Here is a 22,684-nt window from a genome sequence, read left to right as displayed (position 1 = left end):
TCTACGTGTCACATGACTTGTTTATATCCTATGCTACGTTCAGGTGCACCTCGTAACACTTGATGTTCCTTTTCAGAAAACTCGCAGTGGAAAGAAGGGAAAGCAAAAAAAGCACGAATATAACTGCGGTTCAATGAATTCTGTGTTACCGCCAGAGTAGGTAAATAGAACTGATGTGTTGATCAAGTTGTGAGAAAAGTTGCATATTTGTTTAAAAGCAGAAAAAAAAAAATAAAGGTGGAGATAACAAATTACTAAAATATAATTTCCAGGGAATGCCACACAAATACATTTACCTTTTAAAAACATTTTCAAAAAGTGGAAATACATGAATATATAAATAAGAGAAGAAATACAGAAAATATATCTGATTACTTATTTATGTATTTTACACTTATTTCTTTTTTTATTCTTTTTTGGAAATATCTAGTCGGTCATTTATTGCTGGCCCACTGGACGACATAAAGCACAGTTGTAAGTAATCAAGGTAAGCCAGGTGATCCCAATTAGCATAGGTAAACGCCCCATCAATCTCCACTGCAGGGCCGTGTGCACACACAGAAACCACACACAGAAATTGAGAGGAAATTGAGAAGTCGAGAATGCCTAAATGAAAATCTAAAGAGGGTGGAGCACCAGACTCCAAATGTAAAAAACCCTCAACAGTTCTGAAGTGGAGGTACTGCTGCAGGAAGTGAGCACAAAACAGGCTGTCATATGTAGTGGCATCAGTAGTTTATACAAAATAACAGAAAAGAAGAAGTCAAGCTGGCTTTTTGGAATTAATACAATTTGATGGTACATTTTATCTAAAAGCTGTAGTTGTGAAACCATGGAACATGACACATTTAACATTTAAACACCAGTGTGTAAAACCTAACGGCAGGTGATTGTTTTTGTGAATAAGCGTTATCTTCTTCAACATGTGTTTAAAAAGTGTTACCTAAGTGCTTAGTTTGTTTTCAAAATTTAAACATTTGCTGTTGCAAAAATTGCATAATTGAAACCCCTCGATATAAAAGTTCACTATGATGGTTTGATTTTTATCATTTATTTACAGATTATCTCCTGTTGAGGCAGCCGTCCTCTGAGTCGGAACCTGGCACCTCGCAGCCAGCACCTTCATGCAGCAGTACCTCCATGCGTCCACCCAGGTCCCGTTAAACTGTCCCACGTCTGATCTCAGAATCCTGGACAACCAAGAGAGAATGGCCCAAACACTTTCACAGATAGCCTCAACACTGACCACAATCTCCAAGACACTTGAAGAATTTAATGTTTAATTCAAATAATAATATAATAATACAAATAAAGATATGCACTCAAACCTAATAGACTTTTAAGTGATGTGTTTCTTTCTTGATATTAATTGTAGGCTACAAATAATCACACTGTAAAAGTCAAATTAATTTTAAAGTCTTTATTTACAAACAATTAATTGCTGTCGAACTTGGACAGCAAGTCTGTTGTTGGAGGAGTGGGCAAGAACGCACATCCTCTTGTTGTTTGTGTTTAATGTTTTAAAAGACCATAATGCTTTGTAAAATAATGACAGTAATTATTACAAATATTATAAATTATACAAATGTAATTTAAATCCCATAATATTATACAACTGCAGAATTGAAGAAAATGCAATTACCAATTATTTTTCGCATGCTACATGTCAGCATTCAAACGTGCATAAGTGTACTCTTGACTGTGTGTAGATTCAGTTCTTACCTAAGAACAAATGCCAAATAAGAAAACATTGGTGAACAGTTGGTGAATGAGGCCCATTGTTATTAGTAACACCTGTGCTTTTCCTGCTATGACAAGTCAATAATGTCTGCTGTGAAACAGGACTATGAATAAACTAAAAGGTGCACCTATGTTACTATATTGACATGTTAAAACCTGTTTTGAAAGGTGCATCTGTGTTACTGTGTTAAGAAATGTTACAAGCATAGAAATATGTAGTATTAATAAAAAAGGAAAAAGGAAACAGTGAATGAACTGTATGTCCATGCTGCATATAAAAGAAGGGATAAAAATAGAAACAGTAGAACTTGATAGTAGTGCACAATAATAATTCTCTTTACAGATTCATGTTTTACATAAAAACATGATCTTATTAAATAAGATATGTGATATCATTATAAAGTACAATAGGTTAACTGAAAACAATATTATACAATAGATTCAACTCTGAAACCGTATGTAAAACATGAGAAGTTAGTTTCACCTTGACCTGATACAGCTTGTTCCACCAGTGGAGATCAGGCTGTGCTGCATTTATCTGTGGAGTGTGTGTGGTGGGTGGGGCCACACTGTGACTGTTCTGCACATCAACAACAAAACACAACATGAACAGCAGGTTGACCCAGTATGCCCTGGGAACTTAACATAAAATCCATCTGTTGCTGTATTTTACATTACCAAATGTTTTATGATCCCCTCTGAGTCACTTGATGTTTGAAGGGCTGTGTCTTCTGGAAAGCAAGGTCAATTTTCCCCCTGACTTCCTTGTCTTAAACATTCCTTGTAACAAGAGGTCAAAGGTCACTCTGAATAGATCTCATTCAAAACTTCTCAGTAAATCTATGACGTAAACCCAAAAGAGTAACAGTCCCACACTGTGTTAGCATAACATGATGACTCACCATACTGAGACCTGCCATAGAAACCATAACCTGTATTGTTACAGGAGTTCACATTTATTTCCACCTGTCCATACAGTCATGTAGTGGGGATTTTACCACACAAGTTAATAGAGTTCCAGAAATTTGGGGCATTTACAGAATATCATTGACAGTTGGTTTGCTATTTTTTTCTTTTAATTACGCTTCAGCTGATGTTCAACCCTGTGTGACTCATGTGTGTTGTAATTGCCACACTGACAGGTGAATTCCAGAGCCTGTGTGCCTCGCTGGGTCCTATCTGGGGAATGTGGTTGCAGAACTTCCTGGTAGCAACAGCAGGGTGGAGACTCCCGAGGAGGCCTATTTCCCTCACTTTCCTTTTGGCACACATGAGGAGAGCAGCAGGCAGTGAGGCAGAGCTGGACACTGACTGAACACGCACTGGCCTCTCGTTCAGGAGCAGAAGGTAAGCAGCAGTCTGAATGTAGCTGATTTAAAATGTCTATTGAACTCTTCAGTTTGTACGATCTAAAATGGACAACATGTGCAGGTAGGAATTGAGTACAAGGAAGTGTTCCAGGAAAATTATGCAGAATGACAAACATTAACATCAGTGCAGTTTCTCTGTAGGTTTCTCCTTATTTTACATGTTTTGTTGTATATTTATGTGTTGATTTTTTATTGATTTTTAATAGTTAACAGATAACATTTAGTATAATTTGACCCTGCATTATATTCGCCTTTGATCAAACTATAACATTATTTTAATTTATATTCTTATTCCCATCTTTTATTTGCTTTATTTTGCTGAATATTGATAGATGTGGAGATTGTCTCACTACAGCAGAATACTGAATTTAACCTTATCTGCAGTGGAAAGTGATTACATTTACTTAAGTTTATACTTCTACTACCATATTTCAGACAGAAATTTTACACTTTCTACTCTACATGTGATAGCTATAATGAGTTTACTTAGTTTTCAGATTAAAGTTTTCAAAAGCTTCAATATAATCAACTGTTAGAATATGATTATAGATTGAACTACAACAGGATATAAACTTTAAATTAGCCTCATTTTGACCGGCAGAAACATACAAATGCTGCTTCCATGCTAATGCATCAGTAATAGTAATCCAGTAATACTAAAATATATAAGAAAGTAAAGTTTATAGCACATTTCACAGACACCAGTCACACAGTGCTTCACAGTCAAAATAAATAAAACAAAGATAAACAACAGATAAAACACATAGGTGAAATACAGGCATAAAACAGTTAACACATAAAATACCACATGCTACCTAAATGTCTGTTCGATGGGTTTTTAACTGCCTTTTAAAGGAGTCCACACACTGCAGAGACCTCAGACTTATTTGGAGACTATTCCAAAGCTTAGATGTTGCCGACTAGAATGCACGATCTTCCTGAGTGTTGAAACATGTTCAAGGGAAGACCCTGGTTAGAGGACCTAAGAGCTCGGCTCATGGTGTGGGGGTGTAGAAGGTCCATGATATAATATAGAGCCTGGCCATGTAGGGCTCTATAAGTAAGCACCAGAATTTCAAAATTAATTCTAAAATTAACAGGAACAGGAGCAGTTAAAATAGATGTTTTGTGTGACCACCTGTTGGATCGTGTTAAAAGCCCAGCAGCAGCATTTTGTACGGTTTGTAAACAGTCCAAGGAAGATTTATTAAGGCAGGTAAAAAGAGAATTACAGTTGTCTAGACCATAGACTGTATAAAAATAATGGATGTAGCAATTGTGACATCATCCATTGGTCAGTGGACTTGCGTTTTGAAACCTTAAGTATGGCATTTTGACCGTTGCCATCTTGGATTTTTTGAAGCCAGAAGTGCTAGCTTGGTTAGCACGGTGCATTTACAGTCTATGATTAACTGTGATAATGTCAATGCTAATGCTAATATTTGCTAGTGAAAAATGGGCTTAAAACTGTTAAAACAAAAATGTACTTACTGGAAAAAACATCCGACTCCTTAGAGGGTCTTTTAGCACAACCAAACACTGAACAAGATTTTTTAGGTGACCAAAATGTTACAATTAATTTTCATGAACTGAAAACACACTGAAATAGCTACAGCTACGGCTATGCCTATACTCTGTGAATCTAGGGTTACGCCATGTTCACGTTACCTTACCAATGTTGTCGCTGTGGTAGCTACTTGTCAATCACAACATAGCTATGCCCTAAAGCATTCCCTGCTGTATTCAAATTTAAATTAAACGGAACCATAATTTACAAAATGAACATCATTTTGTATTGAAGAAGATGCTCTATGTGAAAAGTGCCTTGAGATTACTTTTGTTGTGATTTGGCACTATATAAATAAAATTGAACTGAATTGATTGTTCTCTCACAAAATTTAAGCTCAGGTTTGATGAACCAAACTACTTGATATATCGGGGCCTTGCCTTTTCTAACATTTTTATGTCATGCCTACTATCAGTAATTCCAATACAGTATGTGAGTACAGTATGTTTTTTTACTTCCCTCCCTTTGTTATGCTAATGTGTTTCATAGTTATTAGATTTTTTCTCCATTGATCAAATCTAATTTTAGTGGTCATTTTCTTATTCCTTTCTCAGTAAGGTGTCTTCAAGCCCCTTTTTTTATTTATTTTATTATCTCACCACCACAGTTATTGTTGTTTGAGAAACAGCAATTTCTTTCTTTTTACTCAAGTGTAAACTGTATAAAATACAATTTGGTCTTGATGGGCTTTCTCAAGCCTTTGTCTCGCAAAGTGTGTACAAATATCAATTTTATCAATAAAGTATTATTAACATAAACAAATTATAAATACAATTCAGTAAAATCTAATTTCAAGATAGAAATTACTGTGCATTGTAAATGCAGTCAATGGTCAAGAGTAAAAAAAACTGACCTTTGCTGAAAACAAAAATGCAACAACCATGTTTATGGTTGATTTTTATGTCTGTTGTTCTTGATTTTGCTCTCCTCTTTTCTCCAACATCCAGAATGCTTTACACTGAGTTACTGCGGTTGTGGGATGAGGCGGTGCAGGCTGTGGATGCCAAAGACTGGCAAGGAGCTCTGGCTAAACTCAAGGAGATCACTGAACCCACGTCTCGCACTCTGTTCACCGCTGCCTCCGCTCACCTGTCTCTTGGACAGCTGGATCTGGCCCTGAAGGTTTCCTGATCCTTATTTAACCATAGTTGCTCCTGGGGGCTTGATGAGTGGCCACTCTTTGGGCCACTGAAACCAGATATCTAGATATGAATATGTTAGTTAATCTGAAATCAAAAAAAAATTCTCTTTTCTTTTCATCATCCATCATCATTACTTAAATAATGTAGCAGATCTCTTTTAGCTTTATATCATCTTTGTCCTAAGAAGCTGTTTTCATACTTGAAAATCCTGTAAGATTTTCTGATATTGCACATCTCCAACCAGTCCAAGTGTTTTGTATGAATTGCTGTCTGGAAGAATGTCATAAGGGTTGACAAAAGCGTTCCCCCTCTCAGTTCCACCCAGGCTTCTTCTCCTTCAACCCAAAATTGGATTTTTTTGGCTGACAAAGATGGCAGGGAGTGGTAAACCCAAATCCAAGCTTTATACTTCCCCTTTACAATGTTTAGGACACTTTACAGCCATGTTTGTCTGTGACGTACCTGTCAATGGTGAGTGCAGTTGTTAAAAGATAGTCTCCAAACCTGCTTGCGAGGTACATCAGTCTGGGCTACACAGCTTGCTAAATACCAACAGCGTGAAAAAAGGAAACAAGATGTAACACATGCACTTCCATCTGTCTGTGTCCCACCTGAACTTGTCTTTTTCTTTCTGTATTCAGGCTTTGGACCTCACCATTGCCAAGGATGAACGTCTCGCTGTTGGCTTCTTCCAGAGAGCAGCAGTGATGATGCAGCTTGACAGGTAGAAGGCAGCCCTGCATCCCAAACTTACAGTCTACACCACATTACAGCAAGACAAGAAACAGCACTGTCTCTCTCTTGCAAATGAAGAGTCAAAACATGCCCTTGTTCAATTCAATACACTCAAAGGTTTTGCTGCTACAGTCTTACTTGGTCTGGTGTAACTGACATTACTGATTTAATTACTCTTCTGTATGTGTGCTACTGTTATACTATGCTTTAGCATGTCACAGATAATGGAGAATTTTTGGAAATTAAGGAAAAATTAGTGTCTATTGTCCTGTAACTGCCACCTTTGATCACAGTTCTGTTAGAGGTGCTAATAGTATTGTTGCTTCTTTAATATAATGTACTACATTACATACCTTTCTAAACAGGTAAGTGACAAGTCAATCTTGTGTTTAAACCAATGGGCTATCAGTTTTAGAGAGAAAGGCAGTTTGATAGTATAGGACGACAGAAAAAAAGCATTTCTGAAAATTTCTGGTGACTTTATCTGTTGGACTTTGTAGTTAGACCATGGATGTAGTAAATATATAGCTAACACCAACAGCCCATTAGCTTAGCATACAAAATGTAAATGGGGAAATAGTTAACCTGCTCTGCCCAAAGGTAACGAAATCCACCAGCACCTCTTAACTTCACTAAAGAACACATTACACCTGGTTTGTTGAATCCATACAAAAGACAAAGTGGAGGTCACTGTGCCCAGACAAGAAATAGTTTGGCATACAACCCCCACTTAAATCATAATGTGCTGTTTTTTACACTTTGGTTTTTGTATGGAGCTTTTGTAACAACTTTTAAAGGACTCAAGTGAGACATCATATGGCTGTAAAAACAACATCATATTTGGATTATGGATCATTTATGAAGGGTTTGAGTCCAGGTTGCTGCATCATTGTCTCTACAGGTTGGAGGAGGCTCTGTCAGACTGTATCTGGGCACAGAAGCACATGAGAGGAAACATCGTCATTGACTACAAACAGCTGGGACTGCGATTCAAACTCTACAGCTGGCAGGTCTGACACTGGCCTTGCACACATACACACACACACTGCACTATACACCTACACTCGCATAGAGAAACACCAGTCACCCAGCAGGCCTCTCTTGACACATTACAATGAAAAATATGGAAACCCAATCCATGAGGTCTATCAGTGCTGAGGAATGAAAACAAAGAGAACTGCCATCACCTCCAAAGATACACCTCTAGCTAACAAAGCCTCATTGATGGAGGTTAAACAAGAGGTTACACAACATCACATATTTCTCAGAGCACAGATAAGACATCCTGTAGCTTCCTACAGATGATGCACCTGTGCCCTCAGCCAGTCAGAAACAGCTGAACTGTGGCAGCTTAGTGCAGCTACCACGTTTACAACTGGGGTTTAACTCGTGACATTAAAACTTAATGGAAATATCACAACAGATACAGTCAGCATCAGCTGCCTTCTGATCCGATGAAAAGTCCTTGACAAGCACACTCCAATAAGCTGACTCATTCTAAAGCAACATTTTGATTCACACAAGCATGCAGGATAATGATGATTGTAGCCTTATTAAATGGGCTTGAGGGTGAAACAATAGTTGGTAGATTGCAGAACCAAGGTTAACTTGTGGTTGGTGACAAAGGGAGGTATTTGTTTGGACATTGCTTTGCATACATTTATACACTGATGGCACAAAGATCATGCTAAATGGGCACTTGAACATCCTTGAAAACTGGGCATTTTCAGTGGTGACCTTGTGCTGGGTGGTAATCAGTGGGTGTAAATAAAGGCACAACCAAAAAACTCATCACAATCTATTTTTAAAAATCCTTTCACTGCCTTTCACTATGTAACTGAGTTCATTGCTTTATCCGTAAAGCTGCATTATATCCATATTTTGTTCATGACCAATGGATTGAATGACTGTGATGATGTGAAAAGTGTCACTAGATGATGAACCCACAGAGAATTATTACCCAACTTTTTTAGCCTCTTTTAGGTTATTGTTTTTGGTTTTAAGGCCAATAAATTTCACTTTCATTCTTATTTGTTGCAACAAAGAGTAATTTTTCACCAAAAATAAGCTCTGATAAACCGACAACATACTTCTTTTCCAGCACCAAATGGTGGACAGACAAATGTGTAAAAAAGCAACAGTTTGCTAACACCTTTATAAGGAGATAACATGTCCATGTCTTCAGCTTGCTCCTCTGCTCCCAAGTGTTCAAAAAATCAATGTGGCTTTAAAACTTATAATCCTGTATAAAGGATGTCTAAATCTATCTAAATACAATACTCAGTGTCAATAAAAAGAGTGTTGGTCACTGAAATCATTGAAGTCTCACTGTCTAACGTCCCACTCCAACATCCTTACGAACCCAATTAAATAATCATTATTTGAATTATCAAATAAAAGCCAGGCGCTTCATAAAAAAGAGAAGAAAGCAGTTTCGTAGCTGACAGTTTTTTTTCACAATGGAATAACAGACAAACGCTCCCTTGTCTTCAGCTCTTAGTTGTTGGAATGTCTCCACTACAGATTCCTAGAGTGACAGAAGTAACTATTGTTTAGCTGCCATCACAGGAAGGCGTTTCCACAGAACTGTATTTTAGGAATTATGACGAACATTAGAACAATTGAAATCAAAAAATGAACAATTGAAGACAGTGAACTGCACACTTAAATATACACATAAAGGATCCAAATATCACCAAGGTAGTTTGACAATTTCTATGACACAATAAAAAAAAAGAATGAACAATGCATCCTGCAACATTTCTCTGACAAATATAATTCCTGAAGATAGAAAAACTTGTGAAATTGGCACAGGTCTCTGGCTAGTTAAAGCACAGCTCCAACAGAAGCATATAATGCATAGACATGTCACTCTGATGAATACCTGAATAATACTGCAGCTTTTTAGCCTATGTAGCTGAAAAGTGCTTGCTGATAGCTCCGTCCTCCAGTGTCTTAAAACTCCAGTGCATGGGGAGTTTTGTTCCAAAAATAGAAAGTAAGTTGTGAAAAACAGAAATATCAGTTAGGTAATCATTGAATCACTGGTACTGATATGACTGTGAAAGTCTCTCTAATCCTCACATTTATAAATGTCCATATAAAATGTTTTTCACACAACAGTAACGATTATATGAATATTATTGAGATGGTTCAGAGATGTACGCTTGTGATGTCCCTAGGTGTTATATAATGCAGCAGCTGTGTACTGTCGGATGGGCCAGTGGGAGCAGGCCAAGGAGGTCCTGCTGTCAGCCTCTCAGGAGAGAGGAGGAGGTCGAGGGGGAAACGTAGAGGTGGCTTTGGACAGCGTTGCGGTGAGTGTCATGAACTTCCACAACTCTGAAAGGGCATGAGACTGAATTTAGACAAATTTCCAAACACAATTACCCTTGCACTGTTAATTTTATTTATGTAATTTTAGTATGTTTTCTGTTACATTTCTGTCATTGCCAAGAATGTCTCAACAAGGAAATAAAGATTAAGTTTTAAAGTTAAACTTCCTGGAAGTCAGTCATTGGCAGTGCTCCATGGCCATGCTGGTGTGCTGCTTTTCACGTAACTTTCACGTAAGCAGGTGTGGTTGGTATAAGGAGGCAGGTATGATGCTAAACCCCTATCAGCTGATAATCAATCAGCAGCAAGACTGTGTAGTTATCTTGTTGAGAATGAGTCATACATGTACTGAACTAAAAAAAAACACTCTATGCAATTGTCATGTCTGCCAAACTTTAAGTTCAACTGACAACTGAGTAAACTCTGTCCTCTGATGAAAATCACAAGATGTGACTGAAAGCCTTGGTAGAAATCTAGTATGTGGACCTTGAGTTAAATTGGCAGCAGGGGTCTATGGATGGCAATGTCAGTCTGTCAGTCAGCCCAGCACTTTGGTTGAGACTCAAACATTTCAACAACTATCGGATGGAATGCCACAGAATTTTGGAGTTGCAAATATATCTGGAAACTGTGAGTGGCATCCCAACATCTAGTTTCAATCAGAATAACATCACATTAAGGAAGTAAAAAGCCCATATCATTTTTTCTTTAAATGGTGAGTTCACTGATACCGTATGTAATGTAGATCTTCAGTATATCAGGGGATTCGTCAATTATTCTAATGAAACTCTTTAACAAATGTTTGACTAAACAGAGGAAGGAGGTCCTGGCCCCTCTCCTGGTGCCTGAGGGTTTGGTGTTTCGTCCCAGGAAACAGGATGTGGAGCAGCTCCAGCAGAGAGACTTTCTGGGCAAAGCAAAGGTAAAGTGCCTCCATGGTGAATGTTGGGTGTATTGAAAGATGTCTTTGTCCGCAACACATCTTAAGTGAATCAAAATTGTTCATTTAGTTTTACTAATTAAACTACTATTACTAATTGAGAGAACAAAAATCAACACAGATGCCACAGAATTGAGTTTGGAAATAACATCTGTGAGCCCTTTTCACAGCTATGAGGCAAGGGAGCAGAGTCAGAGTGAACACCTGACCTAGGGCTCCAGATCCCCAAAGCGCCCCAAAATCACAGGGATCACTGTGTCAATACAACTGGTTGTATGTAATTTTATTCATTACAAATCTGTTTCAGAATATATACCACTAAAAAACACAATATCCATGTCCTTCATTCTGCAGATGATACAGAGTTATATCTGTATCCGTCCTAAGCGCTGGATGCCCAGAAGTCTGTTAAATCCTTGCTTCACAAGATGATATTAATGTCTGAAAGAGATATAACTCTCTATCTTGAAAGCAAAGGACCATGTCAGGAATCTTGGAGTTGTTTTTGAGAATGCTCAATTTCAAGAATCATAACAATAGGGCAATATCTGAAAATCATCTTTTTATCACTTATGTAAACATCTCATAAATGCTCTCCTTTGCTGGCAACAAGAAACTCATACATGCTGTTGTATCAACTAGACTGGATAACTGGATAACTTGTGCACTCTACGCAGGAGCACTATTGCACATTTACAACCAATACAAACCACTGCTGCAAGAATCTTAATCTGAACCACGAAGAGAAACCACAATCACTCATAAATCCTTGCACTGACAACCTCTGTCTTTTAGAAGTGACCAACCACCAACCATCACGTAGTACAGTGCTCTATTGCAGAGACAACTTATTTGTCTGTATCAATGGTGTCAATGGGGGCCCAACAACAAATGTGGTCAGCCTTACATGAGACCACTATGTTGTATTATCAAAGAAAACCTAGAAATATTGTTATTTTCAGACTGGACTAGTCATGGAAGTAGATGTAAACTCAAACAGTTTTGGACATGTGGCAATTAACAATCAGTTGGTTGGTTAAAACAATGTATTGCTTTCAACTGTTTGTAAGTGTTGATCTCTTTAATTTCAGAAAGTACAATCTTTTTAGAAACAAATTGTCTGGTTACATCCAGAATGATAAATGGGACATTCAAACTGGTTATTTCAACAAAATATGCAGCCCTTGAGATATATGCTTACAGATTTGAAGTAAAAACTCTACATCCGAAGTCAGCTGTTCAGGATTCAATCATGTATGATGCTCTACTTGCAGGTGATTTCCTCCATGATTCCCAATGATGATTTTGGAGGCTTCGAACCTCTGAGGCTGCAGGTAAGACTGACCACAGTGTCAGTGTGCATACATTTCTGATATTAATGTCAGTCACTGCCTTGCTAACTGTCACTCTGTCCTCTCAACAGAAGCCTGGTTTCTATGAGCCCAAAGTGGATGGAGCTCAGTGAGTATCACCAGTCACATATTGATCTGAGCCTTTAATATTACTGTGACAAAGCAATATTACTATTGTTCAACACATTCAAGTAAAAAGATGTGACTGATTTTGTTTTTTCACTCTCTGTCAGGGATTCTCGATACATGCGTATGCAGGTTCCTTACATGGCTCGGGGCCCGGGCCAGTTGACAGTGCCGGGAGGGGCCATGGTATTTTTATTTGGTGAGGAGGACAGGGATGGGATGGCAACTGTCATATATGATGGACAGGTGAGGAAAAAGAGAAGCAGCTGAATCTAGTATAGTCAGCCAAAGATACAGGTTTAATCTTATAGGTTAAATTTCATTTAAGACAACAAGGTGTGTTGCGAAAAATTGTGTTTCCCTACTTGAGTTTTAAAACAATTGGCTGAAAGACGCTAAGAGGAGCTGCAGAGTTGGTGATAATATTCAGTGGATTTGTCACTACGAGCAACTCCTTTTAGATTTCGCATTGTAATTTGATCCATCATTAATATAGCAAGTATAATTTGTTGCAGCTTTAAATTCAGTTTAAAACTGTGTTGGTATAAATGTAAATTGACTCAAATTGATATATAGTTATTTATCAGTGTGCTTACAGGAGTGTTATTATTACAGAAATGGCTGGCAGGGCCGTAGTCCGGATTTTTGAGATATTGAGGTCATAAATGCCCCCAGAGCCACCACTCCCTAAAGAAATATACGACTAGTCAGCAAAATTACAAACTGTAATCTGTAATATATTTTTTATGAGTAATATTTTCTATTTCTTTACATTTTATCTCCCTACAAAACCTTTAGGATAATGCTATAATAATGGGGAGAAAAGTATATAAAAACAATCAAAGTTAATTATATTTAATCTTCAAAACCCACCATGTATAATTTGCACGCAATTGCAGAGCAGAAATCCTCTTCAGGTTGTTAAAACCACCTGATTCTCACAATACTGAGTATTTGATGGCTGTGGTGCTTTTGACAAAACATCATTTTTTGTAAGTCAGAATCTTTATATTTCAGTTTGTGATTTTTATTTGTATTTTTCAGAGAGGACTTCTGCCAATGTCCCTGCTCGAGCCTGCAGAAGTCAAGACGACCAAAGGCAAAAAGGAGAATGTAATGTATTTGTTCATGTAATGATATACTTTGTGATGCTTTAGCCATCATATCTCAGGCTCGTCCTGAGAGGAAAAACAGCCTGGGCTTTAATAAAGGCACTTCACAGATTGCTCAAAATGAGATTGATGCTGTGCAGAGCTTTATCTCTGCGGGCAAAACTGTTGTGTCAGGGAAAATACATTAAAATGCCCTAAAAATTCCTGCCACAGTTAACAGCCCTTCAGCCAGAACAGTCACAAGAATACTCTGCTCATTTCAACAAAAATACTGCGCTCCTGCTGGAAGAAAAATTCAATGTTTTTTTTCACAGTTGAAAAAATAAATTTGCTGTCTTGTCTTCTTCCACAGAGAGTTCCCAGTGGGATCCCCCTCCCACCGGAGCTCAAGCCACCCACTCGCCCACAGGCCCGGCCCAGCCCTGCAGCTCCTCCTCAGGGTAAAAACCAATCCTACTCTGACTCTTACTCTGACTTCTCCTGTCACAGGGGAGGAAGACCTCTCCTCCTTCTTTCCTCAGATCTGCAATAGGAAGCACTTCTCAATTATGACAGATATTTTATTATTTTATTTATATTTTTCATCTGTGCAGTCTGGCACTGTGGCTCCATCTTCACTACATGGTTGCCTGTGATTTCCATGTTCATGGAATTTGAGTTTACTGTTGCACTGAATTTCCTTTTAAAAGATGAAGGCCAGTGCTGATGCTTGCTTCTGCAGCAGGGTGCAAGGACAGAAAAGTCACATTGTAGGTCTGTAAGTGTGTCCACCCAATATTTTATTTTGGGGCAAGACATCTACTTCAGTTTGTTGAGTTATTGATTTGCAGAGGAAGGAACCTAAGTTAAAATTTAAACTTTTAAATGTTAAACCTAAGTTTATTATTCATTGAGTATTGGAAACTTTATTCTCCATATATTTTGAATACTATTCTTGCATATAGACTCATATTACATTTTTACATGTTCAGCTCAATGCAAGTAAATGACTCAAAAGATCAGTGCGTGTTATGGCACCCCCGGGTGCCTTAACAGTGGGGCAAGGGGGGGGGTGCCACAAGATTTTTTCATCTCCTTTTTTTTTCACTGTATATACTTAATAAAGTTTCACAAAAGAGCAACGTGACATATGAATTAACTACAGTACATTTTATGTTATTTATTATATTATTATATTGCTTTTAAAATCATGAAAATAGAAGAAATAAACAATAAATAAAACATTAAACATGCTCTAGGTTACACTTGTAATTTACTGCTAACTAGTTCAGAGAGTATCAATTGACTACAAATTGCAGAGGTCTGTCATGGAAAATTTTTAGGAAATTATGATGAAATTTTGGATCCATAACTTAAAGTGTTACCAGAATTCATAATCTCCAGAGGATGATTCCTGATTATTTGGGTGATCCCCTGTTTTCCTATTGTTTCCTGAATGCATTCTTGTTCCTAAAGGGATAAACACTTTTGGTTTTAAAGGGATAGTTTGCATTTTTTGAAGTGGGGTTGTATGAGGTAGTTCTCCAGAGTCAGTGTATTACCTGCAGTTTGGAGAAGCAGACAGGAGTACTGGTGTGGAAGCTAAGCAATGTACTGCTGTGAATGGAACCAACAGCAAAACATATTTTAGCCACCTAAATAAAGGCCCACCCCAAAAAAAATCAACATTAAGTATATGCTATATTTAAAATATTTTCACCGCTCTATCTTGCCGTCAGACAGCTCTTTCCTTTGGCACTACATTTCTCAATCATAGAACTTCCATATTCCTGTTTATATTCGTGTAATTGCGCAAGTTTGGCTGCGGGATTATTTATGTTTATTTGCCTCAAACAGCCAGCGAGTATCGACAGGCACAGACTAGTCTCCACCAGGACAATGGGAGCCAGCCAGTGATGTTACTGAAGCTCAGCCTGCCTGCCAATATATTGGCTCAGTCCTCCTACTAACAACAGTCAAACCAACACTTATCTGTAAGAGATACATTATCAACTCTTCTCTGTTGGTTCTGCTGTGATAAACTGCATTAACCTGTCACACAAAACTCCCCCCAAAATCTGTTTATTAACTACACTTCCCAGATGACAACTACAGACCTTAAAGCGGTATGAACTCAAAATAAACTTAGATTTTGCTGTGATTTAATTGCAATAAACGAATAAAAAGGATGCCGAAATAACTACATCATAATGCCGATTTGTGAAAAGTCTGAATTCCTTTGTCAGATCTGTCCACAAGACTACAAGCAAACAACTTTTAAAATGCAAACATAGCTGCTCCATTGACACTGCCATAGATATAGATAATGCCATAAATATGGCAATGACCCATTTAAACAGCTAGATATCTACTAGTTTAAATTTAAAATTTTATAAAGTTACAGGCATTTAGCTTGTTATTGATGACAGCAGCCGAGGGGGGTGTGTGACTCCGGTGTTAGTTAAAAAAAAAAAAAACTCCTCCAGCCAGTAAACGGCTACGGATAACAGCAGAATCCAGTGCGACTGGTTTGGTAATCCGGTGTGACCGGTGTGCAGCAACAACGTGCTCCCCGGCTCTCTCCTCCAGAGCTGGCCACGTCTCAGCAGCTGTCTGTCGGCAAGCCGCGGCTGAATCCCCCGGTCTGGCCCCATGATACATGCAAAATATTTGGTCAAATTGAATATTTTCAATTTCGTGTCATCCGCGCCATGAGTTTCGTGAATTCGCACCATTCGTGTCACGTTATTTGCGTCATTTGCATCGTCCGGCGCTAATTTACATCTATTCGTGTCTTTACATTGACTTCATATGTAATCTCATTGTGTGAAAAATTTGCTTTGTGTTTGGTGTGAACACAACATTACACTGCAGATCAACTGTTTGGGTCCCAAAGTGCTTCTGCTGGGAATGTGGAGACCCAAATCTACTGCAGGTGATACACTGACTATAGATAACTACCTCATACAACCTGTTCGTTTAATGGCCCCATGACCTTTCCCCCAGCACCACACTCAGGACAAATTTGATTGATTTGGCCACAGAAGCTGCAGTATGCATTGTAGGTGCAATATTTTTGAAAGTATTTTAAAGGATTTGTTCATGTCGGATTAAAAGTTTTAAAAATAAAAATAATGAAAATATAAATGTTCAGTCTCAATATTTAAAGCCAAATCATTTGTTCAAGAACTCTTCACTGTAGAACCCAAAGAAACAAGTTGATTCTCAGATGTCGGAGTAATTCTCCAGAATAGTGGAGAATGCCACATGTATCTGTCTAATCATCCATCAGGTTTCTATTGTGTGCGCATGTGTGTGTGCTCAGACTGCACCTGTACTGTATTTTCTCAGCAGTGCGTTTTGCCTCAGACACTCCACCACCATCCTACACCACTGCCACCCACGCGCCGCTGCCAGCCTCAGAGCCTCCTAAGTACACAGCCAACGCGGCAAGCGACCAGGTAATAACGCCCCTCTGAAAAGCCAGATTCATCTGTGCTGAGAGGTGGAATCAAATCGAAGTTCTTTTCCTCGCACACCCAGCTTATGACACACATAGCCTACACCTAAACTCATTCTCTTTCTACCTCATCTAAATATAGAGGGTTGGTGTGGACTTTTGAATAAACTGCTTTGTCAGGTTGAACTTAGCAGGGGGAATGCTGATGTGTCCTGATTAAGTCACTGTGACGCTCAGGGGAGGCAGAGGTAGTCAGTGTTTGGATATAAATATTCTGCACTATTTGAGAGTTTTTGTGTCTCTGCATGGAACAGTGACCTGAAAAGATTCGTTCTTACCTGAAATAACTAATGGACTTCCTGTTCCAAATTTACAATTAAATAACAGTTCCTCTCCGTTAATGTTACCCAGGAAGATTTCAGTTTTAAGTGATGAGTCAGCCCTTGATGAGTGAACCATGGCAACCTGCCTCAGCTAGAGACGTGTTATTTGATAACTCTAACCAATTAGTTGAATCACCATGTACAATGTATGTATGACGCAAATGCATTCAGCAGTCTGGTTGTATTTAAGTTATTCCGATCTTACGGGAAAGATATATCCAGTAGATCTGAGGCTTGACGTTGATCTATGGTCACTGTCAAACTTTTTGGTTACTGCACCAAAGTCTTTGGCAAAAATATATACAGGTGGAAAGCAGATGTTTAGAATAGACATTCATTATCTTTAAATTTACAAATGATTTTTTTTGAGTTGTCCCCCTGAATTTGTTCAATAATAATCCAGAAATGTCTCAAAGTGCAAGCAAACAAAGTGGTTTGCCAGGCTGTAGACTCTCTTGTTCATTTGCACTTTACATGAGAAAGACTGTACAGAACTGTAATAATCAGATACAGTATTTATTTGTGCTTGTATATTCATTTGAAAACCTTCCCAATCATTTTTTAGAAGTGAGGAAAATATTAATGTGGTTTTCTTGCCTAAATGTGTTGTATGCTGGTTTATAATAGGGTTGGTAGGAAAACTGCTTTCTGCTTAGGGCCCCAAAACAATTAGGCAGGTTCTATCTATGTAAAATCCACAAATAGACCATTATGGGACACTCAAAATTCTAATAATAAAAGTATTACTACTACTGCCACTAGTATTCCTGTTAGTGCTGATATTAATACAGTTACCTAACATATCATACTCACCAGTGAATCTTTGATATTAAACTAACATAACCCTTTGGCTGTACTTTCAGTATCTTTAAATGTGTTCTGCTCTGCGCTCCCAGTATGCCAGCTCATCTCAGGGGGCAAAGGCGGACTCTCTGGTGGTGAAGGTCCACTACACATACACCGTGGCTCTGTCTGTCCCTCTGGACACACCGTACCATGAACTGAAGGAACGAATCGCACAAAAATTGGGCCAGCCAGCGTCTCATCTGCGCCTCAGGTAACCACAGGCCTGCCAACCCACTTCTGTCTCCTTGAATTTCAACAAGTGATACCTCATTTCTAAAAATATGCTTTTCTTTGTCCACTCCACCCTGTGGGTCCAATATGTGTTCTGGTTAAGAGATGCTAGCATGAGACACATTGGACGCTGAAGCTGTGGCTAGATGGACATGAGAGTAGAGTCCAAGAACAGCAGCATAGCAGTGGTGCACTATTATCATGGGATAAAACAGATTATGAAAACATGACATTACATCCCATAGGACCACCAGGCTGATGATTTGTGCAGTTGTCAAACATAAATAAGATCTTGACAACAACATCATCTGTTTCTCCCTCTTTACTCCCCTCCCCCTCAACCTCCATTCCCTCTCTCTCTCATCAGACATAAGCAGCATGGCTCCCGGGTGCTGATTCCTCTGGGTGGGGAGGTGGAGCCGGGCCACACTATGCAAGAGGTGGCTGAGGCTGGCAGAGCCACTCTGTGGTGCCAGGTGAGGATTTAAACTCACAACTACACACGCATCCAGGCTTGAAACTTACATCATCCAGTGTACCAAAGCAGGGTCATCACCAGGGCTTGCAGTTGCAAACCCAACATTGTAAAACTGCACTAATCAATATATATTAACGGTGGGTTATTAATATCAGTTTATTAATGCACAAACAAGTTCTTCAGTCCTGAGCAGAGTTTTTCAAACTGTGAAGTGCAGGAGATATTCCTTCTATGGGTCATAAGACAGACATTATAAACATGTTTTTAGATTCAGTGCGACTTACAGTTTCCAAGGATATTATTACCAGCGTCCATCATGCATAAACATCCTGAGGTCAGCTTGGATACCATAGAAAAAAGACACTCCTTGGAACTTACCTGAGAATCATCACATTTTCTTCAGTATTTCAGTAATCCAGTAATAGTTGTCTGTACATCCATGGGTACATTGCACAGCAACAGGAGTCGCTTATAGCTAATTCAACATACTTATAATGGTGCCAATTTGCCACAATGTAAACAAACGTAGGCAAAAAAAAAACTGGGCTCACATTGTAGCACACAGATAACCAACTGAGACAGTGTTCAACATTGAAAATTATTTGGAATCGTAGGGTGAAGCAAAAAAATGACAGTGCTCATGTTGAGCTGGCGCCTGAGCCTGAATCACTCATTCACTGGCAGTAATAACTATTTATTCATTTAGAAAATATAGAGCAGCTGGAATAGTCACAATTTTATCATATTTGCCATAAATCTGGCAATAATTTCCACTTCTAATGTGCACACTGGTGGTTTTTGCGAAAAGCTATTGTTCCATTTGGATATTAGGGTTTCAATTCAATTTAATACAAAGTGAATATACCCTCTTCAATTCTTTATGCTTCGTGTCTTTTAGGCATTAATGATGAAACAAGCTGTAGTAACACTGATATTATTTTGACATTTTGGGTGAGGATGTTGCAGTTTTTTCAAGCGAATGGTTCAAAGAAAATACTCATAGAGGGCTTTGCTTTTTTAAAAAGTGAAATATAATGTTAACAGATTGATGAATTATGCCACCAGGAAAACATCTACTTTACAGCTATACTAATACCTTCCCCTCATGTGCTGTCTTACCTCAGTCAGAAGACCCCCTGGCGAACCGTACCATCCTCTACCAGATGGTGGCGCTGTATGACTATGCTGCTCAGGGCCCAGAGGACCTGGAGTTCAGCGAAGGGGACACTATCGACATCCTGGGTGAAGGTGAGGCCTTGCAGGTCAACATCATATTGAATGACTCCTCACTGGAATCATAAAAAAGTCATTTGTCTCGTCAGCAGCCAATACTGTCATCTGAAATACTCTCACTGCCTCATCCTGTGTTCAGATGTGTGTCTCACTGCCTCTTTCTGTTTCCCTCTCACATTCTCTTGTAGTTAATGAGGAGTGGCTGGAGGGACACTGTGCAGGAAATATAGGCATCTTCCCCAGCTGCTTTGCCTACAGGGAGAATGCCAGCATCACTCAGAGCTCCGAGTTATAATAGTAGAGCAGTTATCTCTAATCAACACATTTACCTGTAAATGCTGGCTATTTAGATCCTCCAAAGAACCACTGTAGTGTACCAGCACTCTTGTAGGGACTTACTTCTAACATGTGTCTATAATGTATCACTATAACATTGCTATAGTGACTCAGAGTATGTCTATGGTACTGAAACCTGCTCTAACTGCTGATTTTCTATGTTAACACTGTAATATTCCTGTTGTATTATATAACACTAGTAATATGTTTCGCCTGTGGTATCAAAATTATATTCCTGTCATGTTTTAAAGTATTTTAATGATCCTGCTACAACAACTTTAAAGTGTGTTTTTTTCTGTACATTAAGTGTTTTCTGGGTCAAATTTGACCCATATTTTTTCAAATGGATTTTAAAGTCACCAGAGGGGGTCAAATCAAGGTAAAGGGTGGTTATGGGGAATCTTGAAAAAGTCAAACTATAGATTGGCATGTCTATGTGTTTCTGTCATTGGGGGCAGTGGGGACAGAGTTCAAGGGGGACCTTGACACTGTCACGAGAACTGGCTGTGTTCCCAACACATCGCCACATTTGTCAGGGTTCCCACTCAGGTGGACTCCCGTAGCCCTTTTAGGTGTTACAGGGGAATCTTGAAATAGTGGAAGAAAAAAACTGTGCATTGGATTGCATATATTGCATATATGGTGTACACACAGTAGGGTCACAGTGCCTTGACACTGTTGGTGGGGTGGAAGGACTGATTTGGTGGATCTGTTGATCCAAGATGAAAAAGGAGACAGTGAGCTGAAGAGGAAATAGTAGAAGAGGAGGACAATATGGAAGAAAGGCCCTTGTAACCTCTCTCATGCAAAGACGTCACCACCTTTCCCACACACCAGCCACATCAGCACAGTATCTGAATCTTGCCCTGATCAGAAATTTACAAACTAGTTTTCTTTTATGACTAATACACTCAATGTGGGGTTGATTGTGTACAATTGACAGAGCATGTGGTTTACAGGCAGTGTTGATTGATGGTTTTAATGGTTATAATGAAAACTACCATTCAAAAATATTGTTGCATTCTTCACTGTCAACAAAATTCAAAGAAATAACTATGGCTGTCTTGTTCTCTTGTTTAAGATAACATGAGATCATAATGTAGTGTGATTGTGAATGTATTTTCTCCATTAACATATAGTGTCAAACCTAACATCCTGAAACATTAATGAAGGATCAACCACCCATTTATTAATGACTACTCACTGATATATGATCATATATGGATGAAAAATACATTTGTGGTTCAAAATTTGGTTATCAGGGATTTATAAAGGGTTTATAAAGAGATATTTGAGGTGGGTCAAAAAAGACCCACTCCATACTGTGAGGGGTCAGAATATGTAAGGGTTGAGTCCCAATACTTAGCATTTACAATCAGTATATAAACAGTTATAATGGTTTATAACACACTTTAATGTACTTGTTAGCAGATATACGGTAAGTGTTTATAACTCCTCCTGTGGGCAGCCATAAGTGGAGCTTATAAACAGATAATGAATGATATATGTCTTCATATTAGAAGACATATATCAACAAGACATAGACAAGGAAGTTATAATTGTTGACAAATACTGTACATTATTCAACATTTAAATTGTCCTTGTGTCTGCTTATTATCAAATCATTGTGTATTATTTATTAAATATTTGTATACTGTTTATAAATGCTAAAAAAAAAGGCTATTCAGATATATTTTCTTAAAGGATTACCGAAGCTGTGTATTGAAGCTCTATATCCTCAAATAATTAAAGTCCCCCTCCACTCAAACATATGTTTCTGCACATTTTAATTCCCCAAATGAAGCTGTAAATACTAACAGGAATAAACTGTTGGAGAAATACCAAATCCTTTATATATTTGTTGGCCTAAAGGTTGTCAATTTTAAGCACATGGGGTAAAAAAAATACTGGAATCAGCCTATAAAATACCCACCATAAGTTGTTAATTTTAGAATATAAACTCCCCCCAGGGTGCAAAAGCTTCCAAATCCCAGAAGAATTACTGAGGACATGACCTCAGCATGCTCAGTGGTAGCTACAACTCTCACTGAAAGAATTAAGAACATAGATAAGAACATTTTCAAGAGTAACCCGATATTTGAAGCATTGTTAATACTCATGTAATTACTCAAATGCTGATCGGCTGTGTACAGTCAAAATGTTAATGATAAATCAGATGAAGCAAATATTTTCATGAGTAAAGACTTATGAAAGAGCTATAGAGAATATAGAGAATCTGCACAGAGCAGGCAGTCCTCGTGGTGAGGTGGGCAGCGGTGAGGGAGGCCACTGAGACACCCACAGCAGCTCTGAAGCTA

General features: G+C 38.4%; 1 protein-coding gene and 1 long non-coding RNA gene across 5 annotated transcripts; both read left to right on the top strand.

The window, feature by feature from the left end:
* Positions 1 to 76: 76 nt before the first annotated feature.
* LOC137190949 (uncharacterized) lies at positions 77 to 1,332 on the top strand. 3 transcript variants are annotated; one of them, XR_010930326.1, is made up of 2 exons: positions 77 to 156; positions 1,061 to 1,332. It is a non-coding gene; the product is annotated as an uncharacterized lncRNA (long non-coding RNA). The 3 variants fall into 3 exon arrangements; XR_010930327.1 differs by lacking the exon at positions 77 to 156 and adding an exon at positions 373 to 487; XR_010930325.1 differs by lacking the exon at positions 77 to 156 and adding an exon at positions 496 to 679.
* A 1,152-nt stretch (positions 1,333 to 2,484) lies between these two features.
* noxa1 (NADPH oxidase activator 1) lies at positions 2,485 to 22,129 on the top strand. Of its 2 annotated transcripts, none has more exons than XM_067600647.1 (16): positions 2,485 to 3,087; positions 5,625 to 5,799; positions 6,461 to 6,543; positions 7,456 to 7,564; positions 9,737 to 9,871; positions 10,705 to 10,812; positions 12,105 to 12,164; positions 12,254 to 12,291; positions 12,416 to 12,554; positions 13,353 to 13,421; positions 13,773 to 13,860; positions 16,754 to 16,860; positions 18,139 to 18,299; positions 18,687 to 18,795; positions 19,922 to 20,045; positions 20,219 to 22,129. In XM_067600647.1, exons 2-16 carry the CDS (start codon positions 5,626 to 5,628, stop codon positions 20,323 to 20,325), a joined length of 1,611 nt encoding a protein of 536 aa, XP_067456748.1. In that variant the 5' UTR covers positions 2,485 to 3,087; position 5,625; the 3' UTR covers positions 20,326 to 22,129. The 2 variants fall into 2 exon arrangements, with proteins under 2 accessions (XP_067456748.1, XP_067456741.1); XM_067600640.1 differs by having other exon boundaries at positions 2,487 to 3,087; positions 16,751 to 16,860.
* Positions 22,130 to 22,684: the final 555 nt, after the last annotated feature.

Source organism: Thunnus thynnus, chromosome 2 (assembly GCF_963924715.1).
Source record: "Thunnus thynnus chromosome 2, fThuThy2.1, whole genome shotgun sequence".
Lineage (NCBI taxonomy): Eukaryota > Metazoa > Chordata > Actinopteri > Scombriformes > Scombridae > Thunnus > Thunnus thynnus.
Note: the sequence above shows the minus strand (reverse complement) of the source record. Positions and strands in the feature narration are given on the sequence as shown.

Coding starts and splice junctions, on each gene's coding strand:
- noxa1 (XM_067600640.1), top strand. CDS start 5,626: ATGCTTTACACTGAGTTACTGCGGTTGTGGGATGAGGCGGTGCAGGCT. Junction 5,800..6,460: donor AGCTGGATCTGGCCCTGAAG/GTTTCCTGATCC, acceptor TTCTGTATTCAG/GCTTTGGACCTCACCATTGC. Junction 13,861..16,750: donor CCCTGCAGCTCCTCCTCAGG/GTAAAAACCAAT, acceptor GTATTTTCTCAG/CAGTGCGTTTTGCCTCAGAC.